This window comes from Pelobates fuscus, chromosome 3 (genome assembly GCF_036172605.1).
Source record: "Pelobates fuscus isolate aPelFus1 chromosome 3, aPelFus1.pri, whole genome shotgun sequence".
NCBI classification, from domain to species: Eukaryota; Metazoa; Chordata; class Amphibia; order Anura; family Pelobatidae; genus Pelobates; species Pelobates fuscus.
In genome coordinates, this window is record NC_086319.1 from 282,127,853 (window position 1) to 282,155,822 (window position 27,970).

The 27,970-nt window shown below is 40.8% G+C and overlaps 1 protein-coding gene across 1 annotated transcript; it reads left to right on the forward strand.

Moving 5' to 3' along the window:
- The first annotated feature begins 10,495 nt into the window (after positions 1-10,495).
- Positions 10,496-27,470, forward strand: LOC134601137 (prion-like protein doppel). The gene is made up of 2 exons (XM_063445572.1): positions 10,496-10,555; positions 26,910-27,470. Exon 2 carries the CDS (start codon positions 26,921-26,923, stop codon positions 27,446-27,448), a length of 528 nt encoding a protein of 175 aa, XP_063301642.1. The 5' UTR covers positions 10,496-10,555; positions 26,910-26,920; the 3' UTR covers positions 27,449-27,470.
- The last annotated feature ends 500 nt before the right edge of the window (positions 27,471-27,970 follow it).

The following is a 27,970-nucleotide window of genomic DNA, read 5'->3' on the forward strand; positions in this document are numbered from 1 at the left end:
CAGCAGTCTGTGTGTGTGTGTGTGTGTGTGTGTATGGACTCAGCAGTCTGTATGTGTGTATGGACTCAACAGTCTGTGTGTGTGCAGGGCCGGCGCGTCCATAAGGCAGCACAGGCGGCCGCCTTAGGGCGCACCGGCCCGGGGGCGCAAATGTCGGGGTGACCGGCAGGAGGGAAGCGCACAGTTCCCCTCTCCTGCCGGTCACTTCTTGTAGCGTGGCCGAGCGGCAGCAGCATCCCCACAGACATACCTTCCTTCCTGCCACGGACTGTGTGGAGGGGGTGGGGATATGAACACGTCATATCCCTGCTCCCTCTGTAGCACACAGCGCACCCAGCAGGGGCGGTGCTACCGCCGGCCACCTTCATGTCAGCATGGGAGGACTTCCTCCCAAGAAGACTGCAGATAGGAGGGGGCTGGGCAGGACTAGCTCCAACTCCCAACTACCTGAGCCAGCACTCCCCAGGTAAGCCACCCTCCTGTCTATGGCTAGAAAAGTGTATTTTTTGATCAGCATGTGTGTGTGTGTATGTCTGTCTGTTAGTGTGTCTGTGTGTGTGTGTGTGTGTGTGTGTGTGTCTGGCAGTGTGCCTGTATGTCTGTCAGTGTGTCTGTGTGTGTTTCTGTCTATCAGTGTGTCTGTGTGTGTATATATCTGTCTGTCAGTGTGCCTGTGTGTGTTTCTGTCTGTCAGTGTCTTGTGTGTTTCTGTCTGTCAGTGTCCGTGTGTGTATGTCTGTCAGTGTGTCTGTGTATATATATATCTGTCTGTCAGTGTGTCTGTGTGTGTTTCTGTCTGTCAGTGTCTTGTGTGTTTCTGTCTGTCAGTGTCCGTGTGTGTATGTCTGTCAGTGTGTCTGTGTGTGTTTCTGTCTGTCAGTGTCTTGTGTGTTTCTGTCTGTCAGTGTCCGTGTGTGTATGTCTGTCAGTGTGTCTGTGTGTGTATATATCTGTCTGTCAGTGTGTCTGTGTGTATCTATATGTCTGTCAGTGTGTCTGTGTATGTCTGTCTGTTACTGTGTCTTTGTGTGTGTATGTCTGTCAGTGTGTCTGTTTGTGTATCTGTATGTCTCATTATGTATGTGTGTATCTGTATGTCTGTCAGTGTGTCTGTATGTCAGTGTGTGTTGTCTGTATGTCTGTCAGTGTTTGTGTGTATCTGTATATGTGTGTCTGTCTATCTGAATGTGTATCAGTTTGTGTATATGTGTATCTGCATATGTGTCAGTGTGTGTATCTTCGTGTATGTGTATCACAGTGTGTGCGTGTGTGGCAGTGTATGTGTATATGTGCATACATCTCAACATTCAAACACCAACACTACACACAAATAACCACCTGCATGCAAACTTCAACACTACATACAAACACACCTCTGCATTCAAATGTCAAAACTACATACAAACACATGTCTGTATCAGACACCAAAATTATATATAAACACACACCTGCATTCAAAAACCCAACACTACACGTAAATGCATGCTTGCATTCAAACGCAAACACTACATACAAACTCACCTCTACATTCACACAAACATACTCTATACAAACACATGCTTACAGTCAAACACACAAATACTGCAACATGCTAAATACAATCCTGCAAGCATGGGGAATCGGTAGAGCCCCAGCTTTCAAAGCATTGTTGAAGTTGCACGACAGATGGGGATCTATCTTTTAGCCATCCTGTGTATATACACAGACCGTCATACAGTCTGTATGTCTCTGTATGACGATCTGTGTATGTATTCAAAAGGAATAAATGCAGGCAACACTCTAATAGTAATAATGGTATATTTATTGATAGGTGAACAACCCCAAAGAAAGTGCAACGTTTTGGCTCAGCAGAGCATTATTGCATGATTAAGGCTCTGCTGAGCTGAAACGTCACACTTTCTATGGGGTGGTTCACCTATCAATAAATATACCATCCTTACTATTGGAGTATTGCCTGTGTTTATTCTTTTTGAAGACTTTACCGGTGGATCCAGCGATGACTGCCTGACACGGAGCATCTATCACTGTGGATGACCGGAGCATTTACACGGTATCAGTGTGCAGGGTTCTTTGTTTGTCTGTGTATGTATGTCTCTGTATGTCTCTTTATGACTGTCTGCGTATGTATGTCTCTGTATCACAGTGTATGTATTTCTCTATATGCCGATCTCTATGTTTCTTTATGTCTGTGTCTGTATTTTTGTGTGTGCCTGTGTCTGTATGAATGTATGTCTGTGTTTGTACGACAATGTACCTGTATGTGTAAATTGTATGACTGTGTTTGTTTGATTGTGTGCCTTTTATGACTGTGTGTCTGTATATCTTTGTGACTGTGTGCCTGAATAATTATGTCTGTGTGCTTGTATGGTTGTGTGTCTGTATGTTTATGTATTTGTGCATGTATGTATTTTTGCCTGTATCTATGTCTATGTCTATATGGGAGAAAAAGAGAGATAGAAAGGGGCTGGGGGGAAGAAAGGGGCTGACGGGGAAGTAAGAAATACATAAGAGGGGTTGTATGAGACACACTAAAGGGGGGTGCAAGGCACAAAGGGACCAGAGGGGTAATAGAGTGGATATGCAACACTAATGGGGGTAAAATTCAAAAGGGGGGGCTATGAGACACAGAGGTGAAGATGCATTGTTTTTTATTGGGTGTGAGGGGGGGAGAGGGGGCGTCAAAATGCATCTTCGCCTGTGTAGTCAAAAATCCTAGCACCGGCCCTGTGTGTGTGTATGGACTCAGCAGTCTGTGTATGTATATGGACTCAGTCTGTGTGTGTGTATGGACTCAGCAGTCTGTATGTCGGTGTGTGTGTGTGTGTGTGTGTGTGTGTGTATGGATTCAGCAGTCTGCATGTGTGTATGGACTCAGCAGTCTGTGTGTGTATGGACTCAGCAGTCTGTGTGTGTCTGTGTGTGCGTATGAACTCAGCAGTCTGTATGTCTGTGTGTGTGTGTGTGTGTGTGTGTATGGACTCAGCAGTCTGTGTGTACGTGTATAAATCAGCCTGTGTGCATTCAGCAACACCTGTGTGCATTCAGTAGTCTGTGTGCATTCAGAAATCTGTGTGTGTGTGTGTATGTATTCAGTGTACTGTGTGTATGTACTCAGCAGTCTATCAATAATTAAACATTTTATTCCTGTGAGTTGTTGTGTAGGAAGGGCCCCAGTGCACTGCTTTGCCCGGGGGCCCTTAACGCTGTTAAGATGGTACTACTTGTGTGTGTCAGTGAGCTTCTATTTAGTGAGCATGTGTGTGTCAGTGAGCATGTCTTTAGTGAGCTTGTGTGTGTCCCTGAACTTCTTTGTAGTGAGCCTTGTGTTTATACAAGTGAGTTTGTCTGTAGTAAGCTTGTGTGTAAGTCAGAGAGTTTTGTCTGTCAGTAAGCGTATTTGCGCATGTCAGTGAGCTTGTGTGCTTACTGTACAATATATACATATTGACTTGTAGAAATGGCATACATTTTTTTCCAGGGCTGCTTTGGATTCTCAGTTTGGCTCTGCCAGCGAGTGCGCTTTACAGCTGAATCATCTGTGTGAGCTGCCGCACACTTTAGCCCTGTTACACACGTCTGGGAGCTGCTGTTGACAGGTACTAGTAGTCTAGAGATTGGGGCATGGGGTATATGCTCAGCTATCTGTATAATACTATGGTGCTGTTCTCTGTATAATACAGGTCTGTGTCTGTATAATATCCCGGGATAGTCAGTGTTCCTGTATTGTGCTGCTCTCTGTCTTGGGATATTATACACAAACAGACCTCTATTATACAGAGAGCAGCACTATACAGGGAGCACTGACTGTCCTGGGATATTATACACACAGCCATGTATTATACAGAGAGCAGCACTATACAGGGAGCACTGACTGTCCTGGAATATTATACACACAGCCATGTATTATACAGAGAGCAGCACTATACAGGGAGCACTGACTGTCCCAATTTATTATACACACAACCCTGTATTATACAGAGAGCAGCACTATACAGGGAGCACTGATTGTCCCAATTTATTATACACACAACCCTGTATTATACAGAGAGCACTGACTGTCCAGGGATATTATACACAGACAGTAATTGATAGCTGTGCTGCAAAATGACCTTGGAAATTTTTTTCAAATGTTGGCAACTATGGCACTGTATCAAAGGAAATGTGTTTTTTTGTTTTTTTTAATAATCCCCGGTGGAAAATAATGAATCCTCCACCAGGGATAATAAAAAAAAAATAAATAAATAAATAAAAAACACACATTTTGTCGGGGGCAGGGCTTAACATGCGGCAGGGTCAAACTGCGGCGAGGGCGGGGTTGAATGTGCCCCCCTACTTTTGTCCCTGGCCCACCCTGTGCCCCCCCTAAAAATGAATCCTAGAGACGCCACTGCAGTTGAGGCCCCTTCCTAGAGCCCTGGACTCGTTTTCTGTGAGTGTTGTGTGTGTGGTGGCTTAGTGTCAGATGTGTGTGGAAGAGTGTTGTGTGTGAGACTGTGTATAATTGCTGTGTTGTGTGGCAGAGGCGGAGACCTGTATGTGGCTGCGTGTGACTGGATGTTCAGGTTAACTATCGTGTGTGGTGGCTGAATTTTGTGCGTAGGGGAGTTGAGTTGTGTGTGTCTGTAAATCTCCCTGCAGGCCCAAGGAGAACTTCTTTGTAGCCAGAAGTTGCGTTTGACACCCTGAGAGGATCCCCTGGCCCTGGGGCCTGTGCCACCTTATGGGCAATCCTTTTCTGGAGCAACTACAGGTGCATAACAAGAAATATGAGCTTATTGCCTGTCAACATTATTCACTCTGTTACATAAAAAGGTAAACATAGAGTTCTAAAACTCTGACAAAACAGATATTAATCACCTATAACTACAAAAATTATTTGAATACAATAAATGGTCAGATAATCATGGGAACTGCATTTCAGTTACATCTGTGTATCTCTAGTTTGAGATGCCTGAGTAAAACATTTATACTAGCTCCAACATTATCCTCAAAATGTCATCACCCTTCCTATCTCTCACTTTTCTAGAGAGGGATGGGATTGTTTCTTATTTTAGGTTTGATACACATTTGTATCTGTATTGCCGTGCTCTTCTAATTCCTAATTTGATATAACTATAGTAATTTGTTTTCACTTTATAATGCATTGCTAATGGTTTTTTCTCACAAGACTCATAAGTGACCAAAGCTAGGAATGCATAATTGCAATTTTGGCATTTAAGTACAAAAATGGCACTTAGTGGAATCTTCAGGATTCAAAAACTGCCCTAAATTGCTAATTGTCTGTTTCATAAGTTATGGAAAATGATCACTTGTTTCTCTAATGTACTGTGAAAAGAGAAACATGCTTGTAATAGCATACTTTAGAATATTTTTTTCTCTGCATTTCAGTGTATGATCCCCAATTTTATAAAACGCAAAGAACAATAAAAATGATTGATTGTTGGATCAGCAACTGTTACATTACTGCCCGTTCACTAATAAAATCCCATCCAATGGGCATGGAGACTATAAAACACTTTGCCCCCTTCTTGTGGGCAAGAGGTGGATTTTAAAATGAAATAATGCATTGTGGATAGGTCATTGTACACCCTCCATCCACGACCTGTATGGGCTCCATAAAAAACATTTTGAGCAATTTCAAGTCCCCTCCAGCTCCCACCTTTAAGCACTTGAGTAAACTGTTAGCCTCAGACCCTACACATATACAGTATCTCATAAAAGTGAGTACACCCCTCTGATTTTTGTAAATATTTTATTATATCTTTTCATGTGACAACACTGACGTAATAACACTCTGCTACAATGTAAAGTAGTAAGTGTACAGCCTGTATAACATTGTAAATTTGCTGTCCCCTCAAAATAGCTCAACACACAACCATTAATGTCTAAACCGTTGGCAACAAATTGGGCCCAACATGTAAATATTTTGTGTGGCCACCAATATTTTCCACTGCCTTAACCCTCATGGGCAAGGAGTTCACCAGAGCTTCACAGGTTGCCACTGGAGTCCTCTTCCACAGACATCACGGAGCTGGTGGATGTTAGATACCTTGCGCTCCCCCACCTTCCATTTGAGGATGCCCCACAGAGGTTCAATAGGGTTTAGGTCTGGAGACATGCTTGGCCAGTCCATCACCTTTAGCTTCAGCTTCTTTAGCAAGGCAGTGGTCATTTTGGAGGCGTGTATGGGGTCGTTATCATGTTGGAATAATGCCCTGCGGCCCAGTCTCTAAAGGGAGGGGATCATGCTCTGCTTCAGTATGTCACAGTACATGTTGGCATTCATGGTTCCCTCAATGAACTGTAGCTCCCCAGTGCCGGCAGCACTCATGCAGGCCCAGACCATGACACTCCCACCACCATGCTTGACTGTAGGCAAGACCCACTTGTCTTTTTTTCTCCTCACCTGGTTGCCACCACACAAGCTTGACATCATCTGAACCAAATAAGTTTATCTTGGTCTCATCGGACCACAGGACATGGTTCCAGTAATCCATGTCCTTAGACTGCTTGTCTTCAGCAAACTGTTTGTGGGCTTTCTTGTGAATCATCTGTAGAAGAAGCTTCCTTCTGGGACGACAGCTATGCAGACCAATTTGATGCAGTGTGCAGCATACGGTCTGAGCACTGACAGGCTCACCCTTCTCCCTTTAACCTCTGGAGCAATGCTGGCAGCACTCATATGTCTATTTCCCAAAGACAACCTCTGGATATGACGCTGAGCATGTGCACTCAACTTCTTTGGTCGACCATGGCGAGGCCAGTTCTGAAGGGAACCTATCCTGTGAAACTGGTGTATGGTCTTGCCCACCATGCTGCAGCTCAGTTTCAGGGTCTTGGCAATCTTCGTATAGCCCCGGCTATCTTTATGTAGAGCAACAATTCTTCTTTTCAGATCCTAAGAGAGTTCTTTACCATGAGGTGCCATGTTGAACTTCCAGTGACCAGTATGAGAGAGTGTGAGATTGATAATCACAAATTCAACACACCTTGTAACACTAACGAGTCACATGACACCAGGGAGGAAAAATGGCTAATTGGGCCCAATTTGGACATTTTCCCTTAGGGGTGTACTCACTTTTCTTGCCAACAGTTTAGAAATTAATGGCTGTGTGTTGAGTTATTTTGAGGGGACAGCAAATTTACACTGTTATACAGGCTGTACACCTACTACTTTACATTGTAGCAGAGTGATATTTCTTCAGTGTTGTCACATGAAAAGATATAATTAAATATATACAAAAATGGGAGGGCTGTACTCCCTTTTGTGAGATACTGTATATATATATTATTTAATAAACTGTCTACCATCCTAACACCTAACCATGGTCGGTGGGCTATGTAAAACTTAATAAGGATATGGACATGCTATTGTCCAACCCCTTATCCCTCCATCCATGGGCTTAAGTCGAGGGTATTAAAACAATAGGTGGTTTAATATATTGGCGATTATAGAATATCTCATGTCTCACAATTTTTCTAATATGGACCTCAATTAATATTTTTGGATAAGCTTTTTAAATAACTTAATAGTTTTGGATACAATTTTAAAATGATTGCTTTATAGAGTTAAAATATCAAAAAAGATATTATATGTAAAAACAAGTCTGTCACGCCAAGGTTGCATAATTCATTGTTGCACAATAGAATATTGCCATTTAATGTAATTTGTGTAGTGCATATATGAATTGGCCACTTGGTTGCAAGGTCAAATGACAGAAGGGATAATGTAAATGATATAGGAATGTGAAGGTGGGCAGATGGTTTGCAAATGGATTGATCCTTTGATTAAACAAAAGCTATGCAGGGTGGCAGATTTTACACTTGCGATGCCTGGATGTCTAGTCCCACTGTAAACTAGCTGGCTTCAGCCGTATGGCCTGTACCTTTTAATGGATGAGTTGATTTCTTTGATATGTTAATGATCATTAGCGTTCAAGAAAGAAAAGAAAAAATCAAGCCTTGTGTTTCAGCATCATATCCAAAAGAAACATTAATACATACTCACGGAATAATAATTGAGCCTCATTTATGTTATATTTGGAATAGAACAAGCACAATCTTCTAATCAAGGCCAAACATGATTTGCATAACTTAACCATAGAGGAAGGGATTGTGATGTCCGCTATATTGGGTCACAAGCAAGGAATAAGACATATCTATGGATTGGAAAAATGGTAACATATTAATAGATGCAATTATTATTTCTGTGGCAAGTACATAAAGGGAAAAAGAACCAAATGTTTCCATTTGGATTGATGTTGGTCTGGCACACAAGGGGGTGGTCATTTATAGTTACTATAGGTATGCCTTATCTCCATCTCTGGACGAGGCTTGGTAATGCAAAGGGTATATATCTGATGATACTGGCGTGTGCATTGGACTTGCTTGGGGTCCAGAATCTAATCCTTACCAAAGACCCCCTTGGCAGAAGTTTTACTTTGAAAACCTGAGTAAGTGATTAGGACTTCTGTTATTTTATCTCTTTTGTTTTTATCTGTTGTTGGTGACAAAGTCAATATATCAAAAACATCGAAATAGTTTTCCAAATATTAAATAATTTTTACAGTATCTGAATATAATAAATCAATTCATATTTTTGGAAAAACTTGAAAAATTATTATGATATATAAAAATATATAAAAGTATATCCAAATATATTAAATAATTTGAATAACATTATCCAAATATATAAACTGGGGTCATGGTCACAAAAAAATAATACCCAATATTTTATTTTCGTTTTATAATTTTAGAACATACAGTTCATTAGGTAGGAAAATACAATGGTAAGATATCGTGTTTAATGGTAAGAAACTTGTTAATGTATTTGGGAATGCAGATTTACAAAATGCCAGAAGAATGTAAATTTTATTGCCATATGTATGCACTATAGCCAAATGTCGTGAATACGTTTGCTCACAAATTTTGCATGTATTATGTTAAGATTTAAGTTCATGGGTGCCATTAGCCCTAATTAGTAAACATATTAATACATTTACTAATCAAAACAATATACAGTATATTATTAAAATTATTGCCTGCAATACTACAGATGAACTACATGCACGTACAGTTTACTGTTTGAAATTCAAACTTGTTAAAAACAGCTTCTACTCTCTGATGTAATTGTTTTGTGGGATAAAATGGTGAGTTTTCTGGCAGAATGAATGCAAAAGAAATCATAGAGAAAAAAATGCTCCAATGGACAAAGATGAACACAAAATAAAGAACTGACTCCGAGTCAACTGTTTGTACAAAAAAGGGGAAAGCAAAAAAAAACATCCTGTTTTATGAGTACCATTTTTTTCCCTTGTAATTAAAGGTGAATTATATAAAAATGCTTGCTATTAAAATACTGCGAGAATTGTTTTGTAGTTGGTGTGATGTTCTGCTAAAAGAGAGTCAACTACATTAGTTACAAATATATTTGTCATTGAAAAGGATATGTAAAAACTAACAATATCAACATTTTAACTATTTTTATTTTTCATTTATAATATAAAAATAAAATTAGGTTGTTTGTAAAAGTTTCAGACATTATACAGTCTTTCAATATTTCAAGGTTCTAAAATACTCTTCTTTTGGGTAGTTCTAAGGGCCCTGGCAGCATTAGCAATTACATTTTCCTAATGTAAAAGGGAATGTCCAAATAATGTCAGTATGTGAGCACAATGCTCGAATACAGTAAGTACAGTTATATCTTCTTTTTGAGAAATACATGGATTTAAAGAGCAGCCATTATTGATTTATATATTGTTCTAAGTAACATTAGAAACCCCCATAACTCCCCTCCCCCTCTTTTTTATTTGCTTTTATGTTGAATGTATGGAGAATATAATGTATAATGTACTTAATTATTATACATCTTTTAGTTATCCTTGCACTTTATTACTACAGATATCTGTTGAAGAACATACAGACCAGTTAAATACAATTCTCTATAACCATGCTATTTTATGCATTCTTAATGGTTATTTGAGATTTAATGTTCACTTTGTAAGAAAATAGTTCCCCATCAGAGTGAATGACTTTTTCTTTTAACTGGGTATCACTACCAAGCCTATTGTGTCAGGATAGGCTTGTCACTAGAAAAAATAATTGCCTAACTCTTTTAGAAGTGGTTGAAATGCATCACCCCATTCTAGTATTAGAGGTTTTCATGATGGTTTATGCTAAATATAACACATTCTCAGTTACATGTGATCTGGTAGATGTACAATTATGGATGATATATCGGCTACCGCAAACAGGAGCTTGGTGGTAGCCGATATAATTTAACTTTAAATATCCTAAATATTTAACTCCTCGAAAACAAAGACATAATATGTTAAACTGGAAGCTAAATGGATCATAAAATGTCACATTTCAATGAATTCTCTAAATCTCATGTTAATGCCTGGGAAGGGTTAAAGAGGTGGTAGTGGAAAAACTAAATGAGATGTCATGTTCATATTTGAAAACCTCCTCCTGTCTGGAGTATATAGACAGACTGTGTGGCTGTGTGGTATTTTCTTTCAATCTGACTTTCGACACATAACCAGCTATACAGCAGGTAAGGCCATTATAGGTCTGTGTGTTTGTGTGTGCACATGACTGGCACATTGTGCTGTAATATGGGGAAACGCCATTAAACAGTTTTGTAAGACATAATAATAAACCACAAAATCAGAGACATAATGTTTTTCATCCGATTCATGCTTCATTGTTATGTATCTTTTATATTACATGACATTTTTATCGTATTCTATGTGTTGAGGTTAAAGCTAGAGTATTAGTTGAGAAGACATGTAGGGATTCAGGGTAGGGCAGTCTAAGGATATAGGGAAGGTGTTTACTGTTTGGGCAGCATATCCCAGTGCTTCCTGAGATTAATGTGAGTTATAGTCTAAGATGTCAGCTAGTTTGGCAGCCCCATGGATTTTGCTTGTGAGAGAAGTTAATTAGAATTGGATCAGTAGCTGTAACTCTCTAATCTCAAATAAACATCCTAGTGCAGCAAAGGCTTAGGAGCCTCCAAACTGGACAATCTTATGTCATCCATGCTGAACAACTGAATTGATGACCTCCAGTACATGTTATACTCCCAAGCAGCACGTGTAATACCATTAACCTCAGGCAAGACACAACCCTTCACTACACTACATAGAGACATTTATTTTTAATAGGGGGAGCTGTCTCTGGGTAGAATTCTGAGTGAGTTCACAGATTTTGGGGTCCACAAATTTGGGGGTGAGCCACAGATTTGGTGGTGTCTTGGGGTGACTGTGACAAGATAATTGTGTGCAGAAAAGTGACTGTGTGTGGGGTGACTGTGGCAAAGTGAGTGGGTGAATGTAGAGTGTAGAGATGTGACTCTGTGTGTCGGATGACTAGGGGGTAAGTGTGGGAAGGTGACTATGCGTGGGAGTTGAGTGTGAGGGGTAACTTTGATTAGATAGGCTGTATGTCTGTATCTAGCTTCCCACAAGGGGAATGGCAATAATCCATTCCCTGGCAGTCTAGCGGATTCCCTGGTGGTCGGATGAAGGAGCTCTGGTTTATGTGAGTGAGATTTTTTTTTATTTTATTGGTGTGTGTATTAATGGTATACCGATTGTCTGCACTACCTAGTTTTGTATTATTATATGTAGATTGTGAGAGATCAATGAAGATTATAGGTATTCATATTTAGTGCATCATTGAATAATGGGGTATTAGGGATTATTTTTGTTTTCACATTTTGGTGGTTGCTACTTTTATTTTTGTTGCACTATTTAAAAGGTCTACATATATTTGTATATATTTCTTGGTTCTGAACACCTATAACTTTTTTTTTTTTACATTTATAATTCACTTGTCATTTCTCTATAATTTCCTGTTAGAAAAATAAATCCCATAAATACTCCAACAAGATTACATGGCACTTTTTTTTAACAAATACTGGACGATCTTTAATTTCCTATACTTAGAAAGATGCAACCTGCTGGGCAGTGATGGCTGCCCTATGGCGCTCTGTAAGATCTGTATACAACTAGTACTCAAGCAATCCAGGTGCTGTCAGCATCTTTGTTGAAACAAAATTTAAATTTACCTAAATACTTTGGAATGTTGGTGCAGAAACAATGATTTAGAAAGAAGTGATATGATCTCCTAATTTCAAATGTTCACCGAACTGACCAGAACATTATTATGCTCAATCAAAATATACTTAGTAATTGGTATGTACTGCATTTAACTTGCACCATGTTGAACCCATCTGCTTCCAATGGAAAATTGTACATTAATTGTAGTCCAAAATGACACATTTTTTCCCCTTTACTTTGCTTTTTTTTTTGCTTTGATTTATTTCTGTTTGTCCTATGCACTGTATCTACTATTTATCCAAATTACCCCTAAAGGGACACTCCAGGCACCCAGACAACTTCTGCCCATTGGAGTGGTCTGGGTGCCAACTTCCACTACCCTTAACCCTGCAAGTGTAATTATTGCACGCTATGTGAGGACCTCTAGCGTCGCCGAAATCCCCATAGGGACACTGGACCCTTCAGCAACTTGGGATGGGGGATGGTAGGGAGATGGGCACTGTAGGGTCCTGCAGTGCCAGGAAAACTAATATGTTTTTCTGGCACTGGAGGGTCCCTTTAATGAGATGATGAATATGGTAAAGTGAGTGGGGTAATGCATGTGAAGAAGTCACGGTGTGTGTGAGAAGACTAGAGGGTGAGTGTGGGGGGTAACGTTGTGTAGAATGGCTGTGTGTCTGTATCTAGCTTCCCACAAGGGGAATGGCAATAATCTCTTGCCTGGTAGTCAAGTGGATTCCCTGGTGGTCGGATGAAGGGGCTCTGGTTTGAAACCTGCTCTTGTCTGGGGTATAACATGTATATCTCAGCAAACAAATATGGGGGATTCAGTTCCACCACATGGCCATATCATGTTAAACCCATCACTATGCCACAGTATCGCAATATTGGTGGGTCCTACACTTATTTTAATACAGGAGACAAATTAAATAGTGCTAGTGCTAAATTAATGAAAGTGTATTTAATTAAAAGCATTGTGAATGCAAAAATGAATGTAATAAAAAAATACAATTAAAAAAATACTGTGTCAAAAAAAGTGATAGTCATTTGATGTATTTGCTCTATGTATGTTTGGAGTCAATACCAAATTTCATTTGGGTTGAGCACTCCGCCCCATCCTCCAGCTTCACATGCCCATTTGAAAGGTGACCACAGGAAAGTATAAATTAGAGGAGGTTTTGGATAGCAATGTCACATTAATGATAATTTTTATTTGATATGGAGCAGATATACACATTGTGAGTATATATATCAAAGCACTCTTACTTAAAATTAGTGTAGGACCCACCATTATTGCGGTACTGTGAAGTAGTGGTGGGCCACGATATGGCCATATGGAGGAACTGAATTCTCATAATTGTTTGCTGATATAGGTGATTTTAAGTAGTCTTCTAAAATGTAAAACTGTTTTTTGAGTGCGCAATGTTCCTTAATCTGTACTTTGTATAAATGTTGGTCAATACGGCAGCACCACTGCTGAGAAATGCATGTTCCAGGGGTGTGCCCTCAATTCTCTTTTTTTTTTCCATAAAATTAATAACTAGCACGACCGAGATGCACTTATATAGCTCTTACAGAGAGCTGCCACCTGCCTGTGTATATGTTAATGCGATTTGCCAGTGAGTAATGATGATTAACTAGATGATCACAGGGGAGATCCTGTTGGAATAAACACAATATTGTATTGATTACTTCAACTCCAGCAGGACAGAAAGCTGCAGATATAAAAGACAGATTAACAGGCAGATAGATGTTATAGATAGATGCAAACGAATGTTGATTGAAAAGAGTACCAAATAAGATATTCACAAAGATCTGACTTGGGACTAACTCAGAAAATGAAGCCTCATTAGTATTTCAACTTTTCAAGTCGAAAAATTTCTGTGTCATGGAATAGGGACCTCTAGGATTATAGGTAAATATCCCATAGCCCAGATTCACCTTTGTTAACAACCCAAGCCCAAACAGATGACAGGCTTAGTTTCAACACCACAATCACTAGCAAGGTTATTCATTAAAACTGAATTTTGTCCAGATGGAAATGTCCTATTAAAATTACTGAATTCCAACCGCATTGGCAAAGTACAGATTTACCAAAGCCAAGTGTGGTCAGGATCAATTGGTTCGACCAAATCTGTATCATTCATTGTGAAGCGATCGAAAAATCAGTAATATTTATATTGGAACCAAGGGAATCAGACATTTATCAATTAGCGCATAGTGACTGTATAGAAAGCGAATGAATCTGGCCGGATGCACATTCACAAATTATCATTCACTTGATATTTGCAAGTAAATTGATCATTTGAAGTACTATTTACTGTCTGGAAGGGCTAGCAGCCAGAGGGAAAATAGTTTTAAAATAAAATCTTCGAGGGCAGGAGGGTTAATTATGTGATGGTTGTCTAGCACTTGCTGCAGTCACATTTAAAAAAATATATATATATTTTAAACTAATAAATGAAAACCCTATGGGGTCAATAAGACCCCTATTTTACTATAATGGAGGTATTTTACCTCGATATGTCTCACCTACCATGTGGTGCCTTGTTATTTTTTTATTTTTTAGAGTTTCCTCTTGTATTGTTTATTTTTCCTATTCCCCTTGTTTTGGGGCTGAAGATAACACGTTTTACTAAGATTTACTATATTAAGAAGAAAAACTTCAGATGGTAAGTTTATCATTATATACATGTATTAGATTTCATGCCCCCCTCACTATTATTAGGGTGAGTGGGTTAGGTAGGGTTTATTTATTTTAAGGGGGGTGACTAGGGTATTTTGGACCTCTAGCCACCCAAGGGGGGAGACAATGGCATATCCACACTCCATTATATATAATAATCAGAATCACCACCCAGGGTGGGGGAGGGCACTAGCTCCCTTTGAGTATTAGAGTAAAGGGTGAGGCTGGAGTGGAGACATTAGTTCTCCCCTTAACCCCTTAAGGACACATGACATGTGTGACATGTCATGATTCCCTTTTATTCCAGAAGTTTGGTCCTTAAGGGGTTAAAGGGACACTCCAAGCCCCCAGACCACATCAGCCAATTGAAGTGGTCTGGGTGCTGTGACCCTTTTGCACTTAGTGCTGCAATGTACAATATTGAAGTTCCAGAGAACTGCAATGTTTACATTGCATCTCTAAGTCTGCCCTCTGTGGCTGTTTACCAGACAGCCACTAGAGGGCTTCCGGAATCCAAACTAACCTTTGCTCGGTTATCTGACGCTGGACGTCCTCACGAACCTCCATCATCAGATCTTCCCCATAGGAAAGCATTGAATAATGGGGCAGGATGGGTTGGGCATGCCAGGATTCTCTAGTGCCAGGATGACGGGTTTGTTTTCCTGGCACTGGAGAGTCCCTTTTATACTATAATAGCCCTCACCAGCGACTAATGGGTGAGAGCTGGAGAGGTGGATTTGAGTGTACCCTTTATAGTAAGTAGGCACTGCACTGTATCTACCATTTATCCATTTATCACTACTAATGGGTGAGGGCAGATGATTGCTATTTTGGGGTCAAGAAGGAATTTTAATTTTATAATAGTCCTCACCAGCCACTAATGGATGAGAGCTGGGTAGGTGGCTTTAGGTGTACCCCTTCTAGTAAGTAGGCCCCAACAGCTGATTATGGGTATGTGCAGGTGGAGCATAAGGATGTAACTCATGCTGGTTCTGCCACATGGCAGATTAGGGAATATAGAGCTTAAATACCTCCCTTATAGTCCAATGGGGGTGTTATTGACCCCCATAGCCTTTTTCAATAATTAATTAACAAAAGAAGCCTTTGATTAGACCTCCATGACATCACATAGGAGCTTGACAAGAAGCGCCGTGAGCTTGGCCCGGCGTTAAATGAAAGTAAGTAAAACTTATTCTAAAACTTTTTCCAGTGTTTTTTTTTTTTTTTTTTTTTGGGTAGGGGGGGTGAACGTAAAGAATAATGCCCAATAGGGCATTATAAGAAGAAAAGAAAACAAGGGTTGGACTAACCTTTTAAATATATGTCCACTGGCTGCTGGCTGCAGGCAAATAGTTCTGTTTTTTTTTTAATCTGGTACCAAATGCATTGGGGTCCGGATTTTAAACATCTGGGTCCGGATTTCAGCTATCTGGAAACGTTGCGAAATTCAGATATCGTTCACACTATTTTACAATGTCAGAATTTTGCAACGCTTTCAGATTTTGCAGTCAAAATGGCTCTGTTTGCTGCCAGATGGTTTTGCCCCATTAAGTACAGGGGCATTCAGACTTTAGTGAATAGCGATGGAAAAGTTAAACGGCCCTCAGAGGAGAAGATAACATTTCATACTATGGCAAATGCTGCCTAATTAATGGATACAATTCTGTTGAAATATCATATATTTAGACAAATAAATCCCATATTCCTCAGTTAATGTGTAATTGTCAGGGTACCTGAGGTCTCTACCTCTGAGAAGGGTAGAGACTTGGTTGTTTATCCTTCCAGACACGCCATATCTCCCGTTCCTCGCGCTTCATCCAGTCATTCTAACGCTGGCCGCAAGGGATCCGCTTCCTTTTCTAACAGGACGCTCGATACGTGACGTCGTGACGCTATTCCGAGCGACCTGCCACTCTATTGACTTTAGCCTATCAGCACTCAGCTGAGGCGTGTCTACTCTCTGGACTCAGGGTATTTAAGCTGGCTTCACTCGTCAGCTCATTGCCCTGTCGTGGTTCTAGCTTGTCTAGTCACTCAGTGCTCTTGTATTCTAGTATTCTCTTTGGTTCTGACCCGGCTTGTTGTACTATTCTGCTTATCTCTGTTATCCCTCTGACCCGGCTTGTCTCTCGCTTACCTGTCTTCTCGTTCCCCCGACCTCGGCTTGTCTCTGACTATTCTCTGTACGTTAGTCCGGCCATTCTAAGGCCCGGTATACGTACCTTTCTACTGTTAGTACTCTGCGTGTTGGATCCCTGTCCCGATCCTGACATTACGACAGGGCCAATGGATCCTGCAGGTACTAACAGTCAGCTTGGTTCTTCCGACCCCAGGTTTGATGCCATGGAACACAGGATGGATCAGATGGCCCTAGCACTACAGGCGCTTTTGTCTCGTGCTAGTAACCCACCAGAGGAGACACGGACTCCTTTGATCTCTCCTGTAAGTTCAGGCCTAGAAGTAGCTACTGTAGGTGCTTCTTCTCGTATTACTCCACCAGTACGTTATGGCGGTTCTCCTGAGAAGTGTCGTGGCTTTTTGAACCAGATCAGCATCCATTTCGAATTACAACCCCGTTCCTATCCTACAGATAGAGCGAAGGTTGGATTTATTGTTACGTTACTCATTGAGAAGGCTCTGAGATGGGCTAATCCTTTATGGGAGAATGATAGCCCGTTAGTCTACAACTATAATGCCTTTGTAGCTGCTTTTAAAAGAACTTTTGACCCCCCTGGTAGGAAGGTCAATGCAGCTAGATTACTGTTGCGCCTTAGACAGGAGAATCGAACACTTGTGGATTATGCACTAGAGTTCAGATCCTTGGCGGCAGAAGTTAAGTGGAACGAACAGGCTTATATAGATGTATTTTTAAATGGGTTATCAGATGTAATCCTTGACGAGGTCGCTACTAGAGAGCTCCCTGAGGGTTTGGAGGATTTAATTTCTTTTATCTCACGCATTGATGAACGCTTAAGAGAGAGGCAGAACACTCGAGATAGGACTCGTAGACCCTCCTTTAAACTAGCTCCTGCATTTCGAGATTCTGAGATCGAGGTCTTACGTTTCCCTGAGCCTATGCAGATAGGTAATACTCACCTCACAGAGGAGGAGAGACAGTACAGGAGAAGGGAGGGTTTATGTATGTACTGTGGAGTCAGAGGTCATTTACGCCTAAATTGTCCCAATCGTTCGGGAAACGCTCGCACCTAAGTTTCTCTAGAGGACAGACCTTGGGTGTATCTATTTTGTCCTCTGTTCACAATTATAAAGATCACAGGCTTGTGTTACCCGTTTCTTTGACTTGGGAGAAGGGAGTAGTAAAAACCATGGCTTTGATCGATTCTGGAGCCGCTGAGAGCTTTATCGATCAAGTTTTTGTTAACAAACATACTATCCCATCCCAGTTAAGGGAGACACCTCTGGCCGTTGAGGCCATAGATGGTAGACCTTTACTTGAGCCTGTTATTTTCCGTGAGACCATACCTGTTAATTTAACTGTTGGCATCTTGCATGAGGAAGACCTATCCCTGTTGATCATCTCCTCTCCGTCTATTCCCATAGTTCTGGGGTACTCTTGGTTAAAGAGACATAACCCTATCATTAATTGGGAGTTAGGGGAGATAATCTCATGGGGGCAGAGTTGTCAGGAGAAATGTTTGCGGAAGGTCTCTCCCCTTTGCCTGGCGAACACGTCGGCTAATTCCTCTAATCCTACAGAGACTCAAATACCACCTCAGTACCTGGATTTAAAGGCGGTATTTGATAAAAAGAGAGCCGATACTTTACCTCCACACAGATCCTTTGATTGCAAGATTAATCTACTCCCTGGTACCATGCCTCCCAGGGGTCATGTATACCCATTATCTACTAAAGAGAACTCAGTTCTAGAGGAGTACATTCACGAGAATTTAGACAAGGGATTCATTAGGAGATCCTCCTCCCCTGCCGGGGCTGGATTTTTTTTTGTTAAAAAGAAGGATGGTTCACTTAGGCCTTGTATTGACTATCGAGGTTTGAACAAGATAACCATTAGGAATGCTTACCCCATTCCTTTGATTACCGAACTCTTTGATCGTTTAAAGGGTTCTACCATTTTCACCAAGTTAGATCTCAGAGGGGCATATAACTTGGTGAGAGTCCAGCAGGGACACGAGTGGATGACGGCATTCAATACTCGCTACGGCCATTATGAATATACTGTCATGCCTTTTGGGTTATGTAATGCACCGGCTGTGTTCCAGGATCTGATTAATGAGGTTCTTAGAGAATTTCAGCAGGAGTGTGTTATTGTATACCTGGACGATATACTCATACATTCTAGAGAGATTGAGAATCACCACGATCAGGTCAGAAGGGTTTTGCACAAACTTCTTCAACATGGGCTGTACTGCAAATTGGAGAAATGTAGTTTCGATCAGTCCCAAGTAATTTCCTCGGTTATGTGATCTCTGGGGAGGGATTTAAGATGGACCCGGATAAGCTCCAGTCCATTCTGGATTGGCCTCTACCCAAGGGTCTCAAGGCCATTCAGAGATTTATTGGGTTCTCCAATTACTATAGGCGCTTTATTAAGGGTTATTCTTCTATTATTGCGCCCATCACCAATATGACCAAACAGGGGGTTGATACTAAGAATTGGTCTACGGAAGCTCTCCTTGCTTTTAAGACTCTCAAGGAGCGTTTTGCTTCCGCCCCAATTTTGGTTCACCCTAATACCACCCTTCCTTTCCTACTTGAGGTAGACGCCTCAGAGACTGGCGTAGGTGCTATCCTATCCCAAAGGCTAGGTGTGGATAAACCATTACATCCATGTGGATTTTTTTCTAAAAAATTGTCTGGTGCGGAGAGCAGATATGACATTGGGGACAGAGAACTACTAGCTGTTATCAAAGCTTTGAAAGAATGGAGACATTTATTGGAGGGGACATTACATCCTGTTACTATTTTAACGGATCACAAGAACTTGTCCTATATTGGAGAGGCCAAGCGATTGTCTTCCAGGCAAGCTCGTTGGTCGTTATTCCTCACCCATTTCAACTACGTTCTTATCTATAGGCCTGGTTCTAAGAATTCTAAAGCCGATGCTCTATCTCGCCAATATGAACCTTTGGCTTCTTCTGAACCGGTCCTGTCCTCTATTGTACCCCAATGCAACATTATTGCTAACACAAGTCTCAAAATCCATTCTCCGCTGCTTGCCCAGATCTTGAACTCACAGCATCTGGCACCTGGACAGACTCCTGAGGGAAGAAAATGTGTCCCCCCTGAACTCCAACTGGAGCTCTTACAGTGTTTCCACGAAAGCAAGGTGGCTGGTCATCCTGGCATTCGCAAGACTTATTCCCTGATCTCCAAGGATTTTTGGTGGCCTTCCTTACGAAAGGATATTAAGGAGTTCGTCGGGGCTTGCGAGACTTGTACCAGGACTAAACAGCCTCACGCATCTCCTTGTGGTTTGTTGCTCCCCTTGGACATTCCTGAGAAACCATGGTCCTGTTTGGCCATGGACTTTATTGTGGATTTACCTGCTTCCAAGAGACAGACTGTTATTCTCACGGTGGTGGATAGATTCACTAAGATGGCTCATTTTGTACCGTTGCCTAAACTTCCCTCGTCTCCTGAATTGGCGGAGATTTTTGCGAGAGAGGTTTTTCGCCTACATGGGATACCTTCTGAAATCGTTTCTGATAGAGGCTCTCAATTTGTCTCACGATTCTGGAGATCCTTCTGTTCTCAATTAGGCATCAAATTGAACTTTTCCTCTGCATATCACCCTCAGTCTAACGGAGCCGCTGAGCGTACGAATCAAAAGATTGAACAATATCTGCGCTGCTTTGTTTCCGAACACCAGGATGATTGGGTCGGTTTGATTCCTTGGGCAGAGTTCGCACACAATAATCTCGTTTGTGATTCTACTCGTTCCAGCCCCTTCTTCATGAACTATGGCTTTCATCCCTCCATTTTTCCTTCGGTCTCTTCTTCCCAAGGAGTACCGTCGGTTGATGATCATGTCGCCAATCTGAAGAAGTTGTGGGATCAGACTCGGCAGATTCTCCTGCATAATTCTATGTTGTTCAAAAAACACGCTGATAAACACAGAAGGGCGGCTCCAGTTTTTGTTCCTGGGGATAGAGTATGGTTGAGTACTAAGAACATTCGTTTAAAAGTCCCCTCTATGAAATTTGCACCTCGGTACATAGGCCCGTACAGGGTTTTGTCTCGTATCAACCCGGTTGCGTATCGCCTAGCTCTGCCATCGGCCTTACGCATCCCCAACTCCTTTCATGTGTCCTTGTTGAAACCACTGATTTGCAACAGATTCTCCTCTGCGGTTTCCTCACCTCGTTCTGTTCAGGTGGACGGTCAGGAGGAGTACGAGGTCAACTCCATTATCAATTCCCGATTGTCTCGGGGAAAATTACAGTATCTGGTCAACTGGAAGGGATATGGTCCTGAGGAGAGGAGTTGGGTACCTCAGGAGGACGTACATGCCCCTCGTCTCCGCAGGGCGTTTCACTTCCGCTTCCCATCTCGTCCCGGTTCCTTCCGCCCGGTGGGCGTATCTGAGAGGGGGGGTACTGTCAGGGTACCTGAGGTCTCTACCTCTGAGAAGGGTAGAGACTTGGTTGTTTATCCTTCCAGACACGCCATATCTCCCGTTCCTCGCGCTTCATCCAGTCATTCTAACGCTGGCCGCAAGGGATCCGCTTCCTTTTCTAACAGGACGCTCGATACGTGACGTCGTGACGCTATTCCGAGCGACCTGCCACTCTATTGACTTTAGCCTATCAGCACTCAGCTGAGGCGTGTCTACTCTCTGGACTCAGGGTATTTAAGCTGGCTTCACTCGTCAGCTCATTGCCCTGTCGTGGTTCTAGCTTGTCTAGTCACTCAGTGCTCTTGTATTCTAGTATTCTCTTTGGTTCTGACCCGGCTTGTTGTACTATTCTGCTTATCTCTGTTATCCCTCTGACCCGGCTTGTCTCTCGCTTACCTGTCTTCTCGTTCCCCCGACCTCGGCTTGTCTCTGACTATTCTCTGTACGTTAGTCCGGCCATTCTAAGGCCCGGTATACGTACCTTTCTACTGTTAGTACTCTGCGTGTTGGATCCCTGTCCCGATCCTGACAGTAATAAAACATCCACGCAACAAATCCACGCAACAGTCAAGCTATTTGTTCTATATTGAGAAACAAAGACAATTAAATTGCTGCTATTTTTATATCTGGAATACTGTTAGTTTCCATGCATGAGTCAACACAATGACATCCATTTATCAAGAGAGGGTACCATGCTGTACAGAAAATGAGTGCTCTGTCTGCACAGCAAAAAATACTCTCATTGAAAACTATCAAGAGAACATCTATTTTAGGGCTCATCCATTCCTGCCTCAGATCATTCAAACTATCCTGTTTGTGAGCAACACTATTAGTAACCAATAATTGTTATACCCCCCATACAACAAAATTGGGGATTTTCACTACTAGATAGCCTGTATTTGTGTGATGACTACTTAGCAAAGCTTAAAAAAACGCCTGTGCTGTGCAACAGCGTTTTAGCCAATCAGGTTATCAGGACAGCCGTGCAGCTCACAGCAGCACTGATCACCTCAGATTTTACAATGGCAACGTTGATGGAGGACTCCATTTCTGTGTCTGCCACAGATATGGTGGATGTCTCTCCTAGAGACAACCCCATCAATGTTAGAAGGCTCCATAAGAGAGCCTTCCTTGCTAGTGACCTATCATCTTCATCTTCTGAGGAGGATATAGTCCCAGTTAGTAAAACAAAAAAGAAGACTTGCCTTTCCTCTTCAAGTTCTGAGGATGAACTTGATTTTGGTCTCTCTTCCCCTCATTCTCGTTTGAGTAGTCGACATTTTAAAGGGACAGTACCAAATGTTCCATTAGGCTAGACAACAGATTGCTTCCTAGGGACCAGGGATCTCTTAGCCAAGCTCCCCCAACTTATGTGGATGGCAGCCCTGATAGGCTTTTAACGCATCCTCTTCTGTCTGACCGGGTTTTAGACATAGTTAATTCTTCATTACGGTGCAGGACCAGGGTAAGATACAAACAGATTTAAAGCATGGGAGGTTTCCAATAATTCCCTTTCCCATGAATCTGACACAATTCCCTTAGCTTTGGAATTCCTCACGCTCAAATATCATTCAGGGTTAGCGGTCAGTACGATTAAGACGTATGGTTCTGCCGTAAATGTTTTAATCCCTAATCTGACACAAGACGCCCTTTATCTCAGGTTACTCAAAGGGCTATCAGTCTGCCGGCCTTTTACTCCGAGGTACACTTCCACTTGGGATGTGGACATTTTATTAAACTACCTTCATTCTGGACAATGACCAGATTGACCTAAGATGGATGGCGATTAAATTGGCATCCCTTCTAGCTTTAGCTCTGGCAGCTAGAGGCTCAGAATTAACCCAGCTAAATATTGTCCAACCATGGTTGTCTCGAACTCCAGGGGGATTTCATGTCATCCTTAAAGGGAGACAGAATACTTCCCATATTTTCCCGGGTCCTGTAGAGATTTGGTGCAGGATTCTGCTGAGCCGAGTTTATGCTTAGTTCATTTGTTAAATTCATACTTGAATCTTTCTGCCCCAGTCAGACAAGACTTTACGCAACTACTTATCACCTCCAGAAAACCTTTTCGGCCAGCTAAGGTTAACACAATCAGTGGTTGGATACTGTCCGCTATGTCTGCAGTGGGTATTGATGTCACGGTTTTTAAGGGTCATTCTATCAGAGGGGCTTCAGCTTCAAAAGCAGCAGTGAGAGGCCTTCCTCTTCTTATTATCCTTAAAGCTGCAAGATGGTCTTCCAGTAAGACTTTCGTTAAGTTTTACTGGAGGCCATCTGAAGTTGAACATTTACAGTTCCTTAGGACCACCAGCAGTGTGTGCTATTCAACCCACTACGTTTGCTGGGTGGTTATGCCTCCTGGAGGGACAAAATAGAGTTTGCATGAATCGATGACCTGCAAACTTTCTTTGTCCTAGGGATAAGCATAACCACCTAGCAAAGCGCCCATCCCTCCCTCCCCAGGTTTATTTGTGTTGCCTGGTGGTGGCAGGGTATTTCTCTGGTTTGGGAATCTTCTAATTAAAGTAATTTTGTGTTTGTTTTCTTTTTCGCTTATATATGTATATTTATTCTGTTTATCTTTACAGATTACAACCGGTTACCCAGACAGAATCATCAAGTCAAGGACCCACCTAAATAGTTCTGGAGGTTAAGAAACTTCTTCCGGAAGTTCTTTGATTATGAGTTATACTATATTAAAAGAACACTATAGTCACCTAAATGACTTTAGCTAAATAAAGCAGTTTTAGTGTATAGATCCTTCCCCTGCAATTTCACTGCTCAATTCACTGTCATTTTGGAGTTAAATCACTTTGTTTCTGTTTATGCAGCCCTAGCCACACCTCCCCTGGCTATGATTGACAGAGCCTGCATGAAAAAAACAAAAAACTGGTTTCACTTTCAAACAGATGTAATTTACCTTAAATAATTGTATCTCAGTCTCTAAATTTAACTTTAATCACATACAGGAGGCTCTTGCAGGGTCTAGCAAGCTATTAACATAGCAGGGGATAAGAAAATCTTAATTAAACAGAACTTGCAATAAAGAAAGCCTTAATAGGGCTCTCTTTACAGGAAGTATTTATGGAAGGCTGTGCAAGTCACATGCAGGGAGGTGTGACTAGGGTTCATAAACAAAGGGATTTAACTCCTAAATGGCAGAGGATTGAGCAGTGAGGCTGCAGGGGCATGTTCTATACACCAAAACTGCTTCATTAAGCTAAAGTTGTTCAGGTGACTATAGTATCCCTTTAATATTTCTCTCAGAGACTGTTTGTTTTTTCACCTTGATGATCAAAGATTGTTTTGTTACATCTTCATATGTTACTATTAACTGTCAGTACTTCAGAAATGTTTATTATTTATTGTTACTTTATTATATCGCCTTTCCACTCTGTTGACATAACCCTTTCATATGAGTAAGTTCATGTTTGGTTGAGTAAATAAATCATTGTTACCCCCCTTACATTGACAGTGGTGCTCTTTTCCTTTATTATGTTTAGTATCGTGTGCATTGATATCTTTCTTACATTAGGGGGTTCTTTGTCTCTTGGTGAGTTAATCATCTGCAGTATCCCGATTTTAAAATCTGAGGTGATCAGGGCTGCCGCGAGCTGCCGCGAGCTGCACGGCTGTCCTGATCACCTGATTGGCTAAAACGCTGTTGCTGTGCAGCTTTGCTAAGGTGTTATGCTTATCCTTAGGACAAATTAAGTTTGCAGGTCATCGATTCCTGCAAACTCTATTTTTGTGAATAATCCTCATTTCATACTGACCTGGCAAACATCCATAAAAGAAACAAAAAACGTAGAAGTTTAAAAGGGCAGCATTCAGCATATGGACCCATCTTATTTCAGAGTTGTGACCAAACCCTTTTTTTGGATGTCTCCCTCCCCCTTTTTTCTGTCTCCCTTTAGGTCATGGGGTCATTGAAATCAAAATAATAATGTAACATTGAGCCACACATGGTGTTTCAAGACAGATCTATGGCTGCATCTGTATAAAGAACAAGCAATAAAATAATTAAAATGCATAACTACATATATTATTTTCTTGACAAATAGCAATTTCTACAATTACAGTTTACAATTATAGTCAAAATAGTTTAGTGTATATATATAAGATAACAAAATTACAAACAGATGAGGCTCCCTGTCTCCAGCAGTATACAAAGAGACCCTAATCATACTAACTAAAAAATAGCAGTTTTATTAGCTAAGAAATAGCTAGAAATAAAAGCTAGCCTGCAACAGAATTGGAAATAATGGCCTGATACACGGGTAGGCAACCTTTGGCACTCCAGATGTTGTGGACTACATCCCCCATAATGCTTTTACACCCATAATGCTGGCAAAGCACCATGGGAGGTGTAGTCCAAAACATCTGGAGTGAATGTCAAAGGTTGCCTATACCTGGCCTAATGTTTGGGTTGTTAGTGTAGGTGTTTATTTTATCTCTCTACTAAGGTATGTAGGTTGTTTTGTGCAACTAAGGTACTATTAGCCACTCAGTGAATAGGCGTCTTTTTCAGCATGTAGGTTTTGATTCGCAACCGAGGTATAGAGTGGTTATCTGCTGGTGTTTGACTTAGCTTAGATAGCTTATTCTGTTGTAGTAGATGTTTAGTACATAGGCTGCATTTTGCAAATGAAGTATAGTTCAGTTAACTGCCTAGCAGGAGAGTGCTGTGGCATATAGGTTGTTACACAAAAACAAGGTGTAGTAAACTACCCAAGAAGTCGCAACCTTCAGGTTTGATGTAGATTTAAAAAAATATATAATAACCATGTCAAAATGTTGATTTTGATTGAGTAGACTCACCCAACCCATGAAATCCTATATCTTTACCAGTATTGAAGTCAGTGTGAATTTTCTGCAACACACAGGAGTAGTAAGCTGAATGTAAATTAGTAAGAATAACAAAAGATATGCAACTGAATGTATTGATAAAGCAAAACCAAAATGTGTTGCAATGGATTATTTGTACCTGTCCAGGATATATAAATCGAAAGATGTTCATTTCTTCATAGAGATAATGTAACCTGTCATTGTTGCTCTCATTTCCATATATATAGAATTGTTCAAATCACATTTTCACCTTAATTGTCCCCAGACTTTGACAAATGATCTCCTAATGAAAAGGTACCATATCAATTGACTTTCTTTCTAGTGTTTTAAAAGTTGGAGCACGAATAATACTTGCAAAAATATAATATTCAATGATAAAAAATTTCAACTGTAGGGTAATAACTTCTTGGGTCAGGAAGGAATTTTTTTCCTAATTTGTTACAAAATTGGAAGGGATTCAAACTGGGTTTTTTTGCCTTCTTCTGGATAAACAGCAAAACACAGATATAAGAAAGGCTTAACTTAATTGACACGTTTCTTTACAGCCTATGTAACTGTGTAACTATGTAACAAGATCAGCAAAGAAATATGAGAGTTGAAGTTAAAAAATATCTTCTTTAAAACTTGGATTAGGCCAACTGGTTCTCATTTGCTGTCATATTCTCTGTTTCTCAGTTTCTGTGATTAAGTCTGTTTCCTTTTCTGACAGGTGGCATTAGAATGGTCAGGCATACTGTATTGCTGATATTTCTCCTACTCGTTGAACATAGTGACCAGTCACCTACTGGAAGAATGAGAAAAAGTGGGAAAAGTTCCGTCGGTAACAAAAACTCTAAACCTAAGCCGGCCCCTTCTCCCGTTTACACCCTTGGACAACTGTTCTATGAAAATAACCGCCTTGAACTGCCATATAACCTTACAGAAAAGGAAAGTCAAGTGTATGCTGCAAATTACACCATGTTCCCAGATGGCGTTTACTACCCATGGCTTCGACAGTCTGATTTATCAAGAAATAAAGAAGAATTCCAGGTCAGGTGCCTTAATACCACCATGAAAGAAAACAACCAATGGCTTAATAGACTTAGTTCAGAAGATGATACCTATATGAGCGTGGCAATATATGTTTTAAAATTTATTTGCACAGAAAATTATGGAAAAGATCCCAACAGGGCAGACTTATTTGTTGGAGGACTATGGATGACCACATTAGGTGTGATTATCTCCTTAGTAATGCTAGGGTACGATTAAAAACAATGTAAAGTCTGTTTTCTGCATTTAATTTCAAGTAGATTTTGTTAAACCCGTTTGGCTTAAAAAAATATTTTGACTCATAGTCATTAGGTATTTTTTTCATGCTTAACTTTATTAGTTTTGTTTAAAAATGTTTTTTTTTAATAGTTTTACATCTTAACCTGGTCCTCTCTTTTTACACTGTTGGTGGGATTTATCAAAGTATTCTGTTCTAAACAGGGAATTATTTTTTTTAATGTGCTTGCTTATTTCTTTGGTTTCCATGGAAATTGCCACACCTTGTTCTTCAGACATACTAGAAATGTATCTGACAATAATCTGTAAATTCCTGTCAGTCTCTACATTTAGCTTTGATTGACTACATTCTTTACCAGGTGCATTCAATACCAGAGAATTCTATCACTGTTACTTGGCTTCATTTAAAGAGTTAACCAGGGTGCAATCAAATCCATGCACTGTGCCTGACTCTGTATTACACACTCTTTATCACACACTCTATATTACACAATATATCATGTT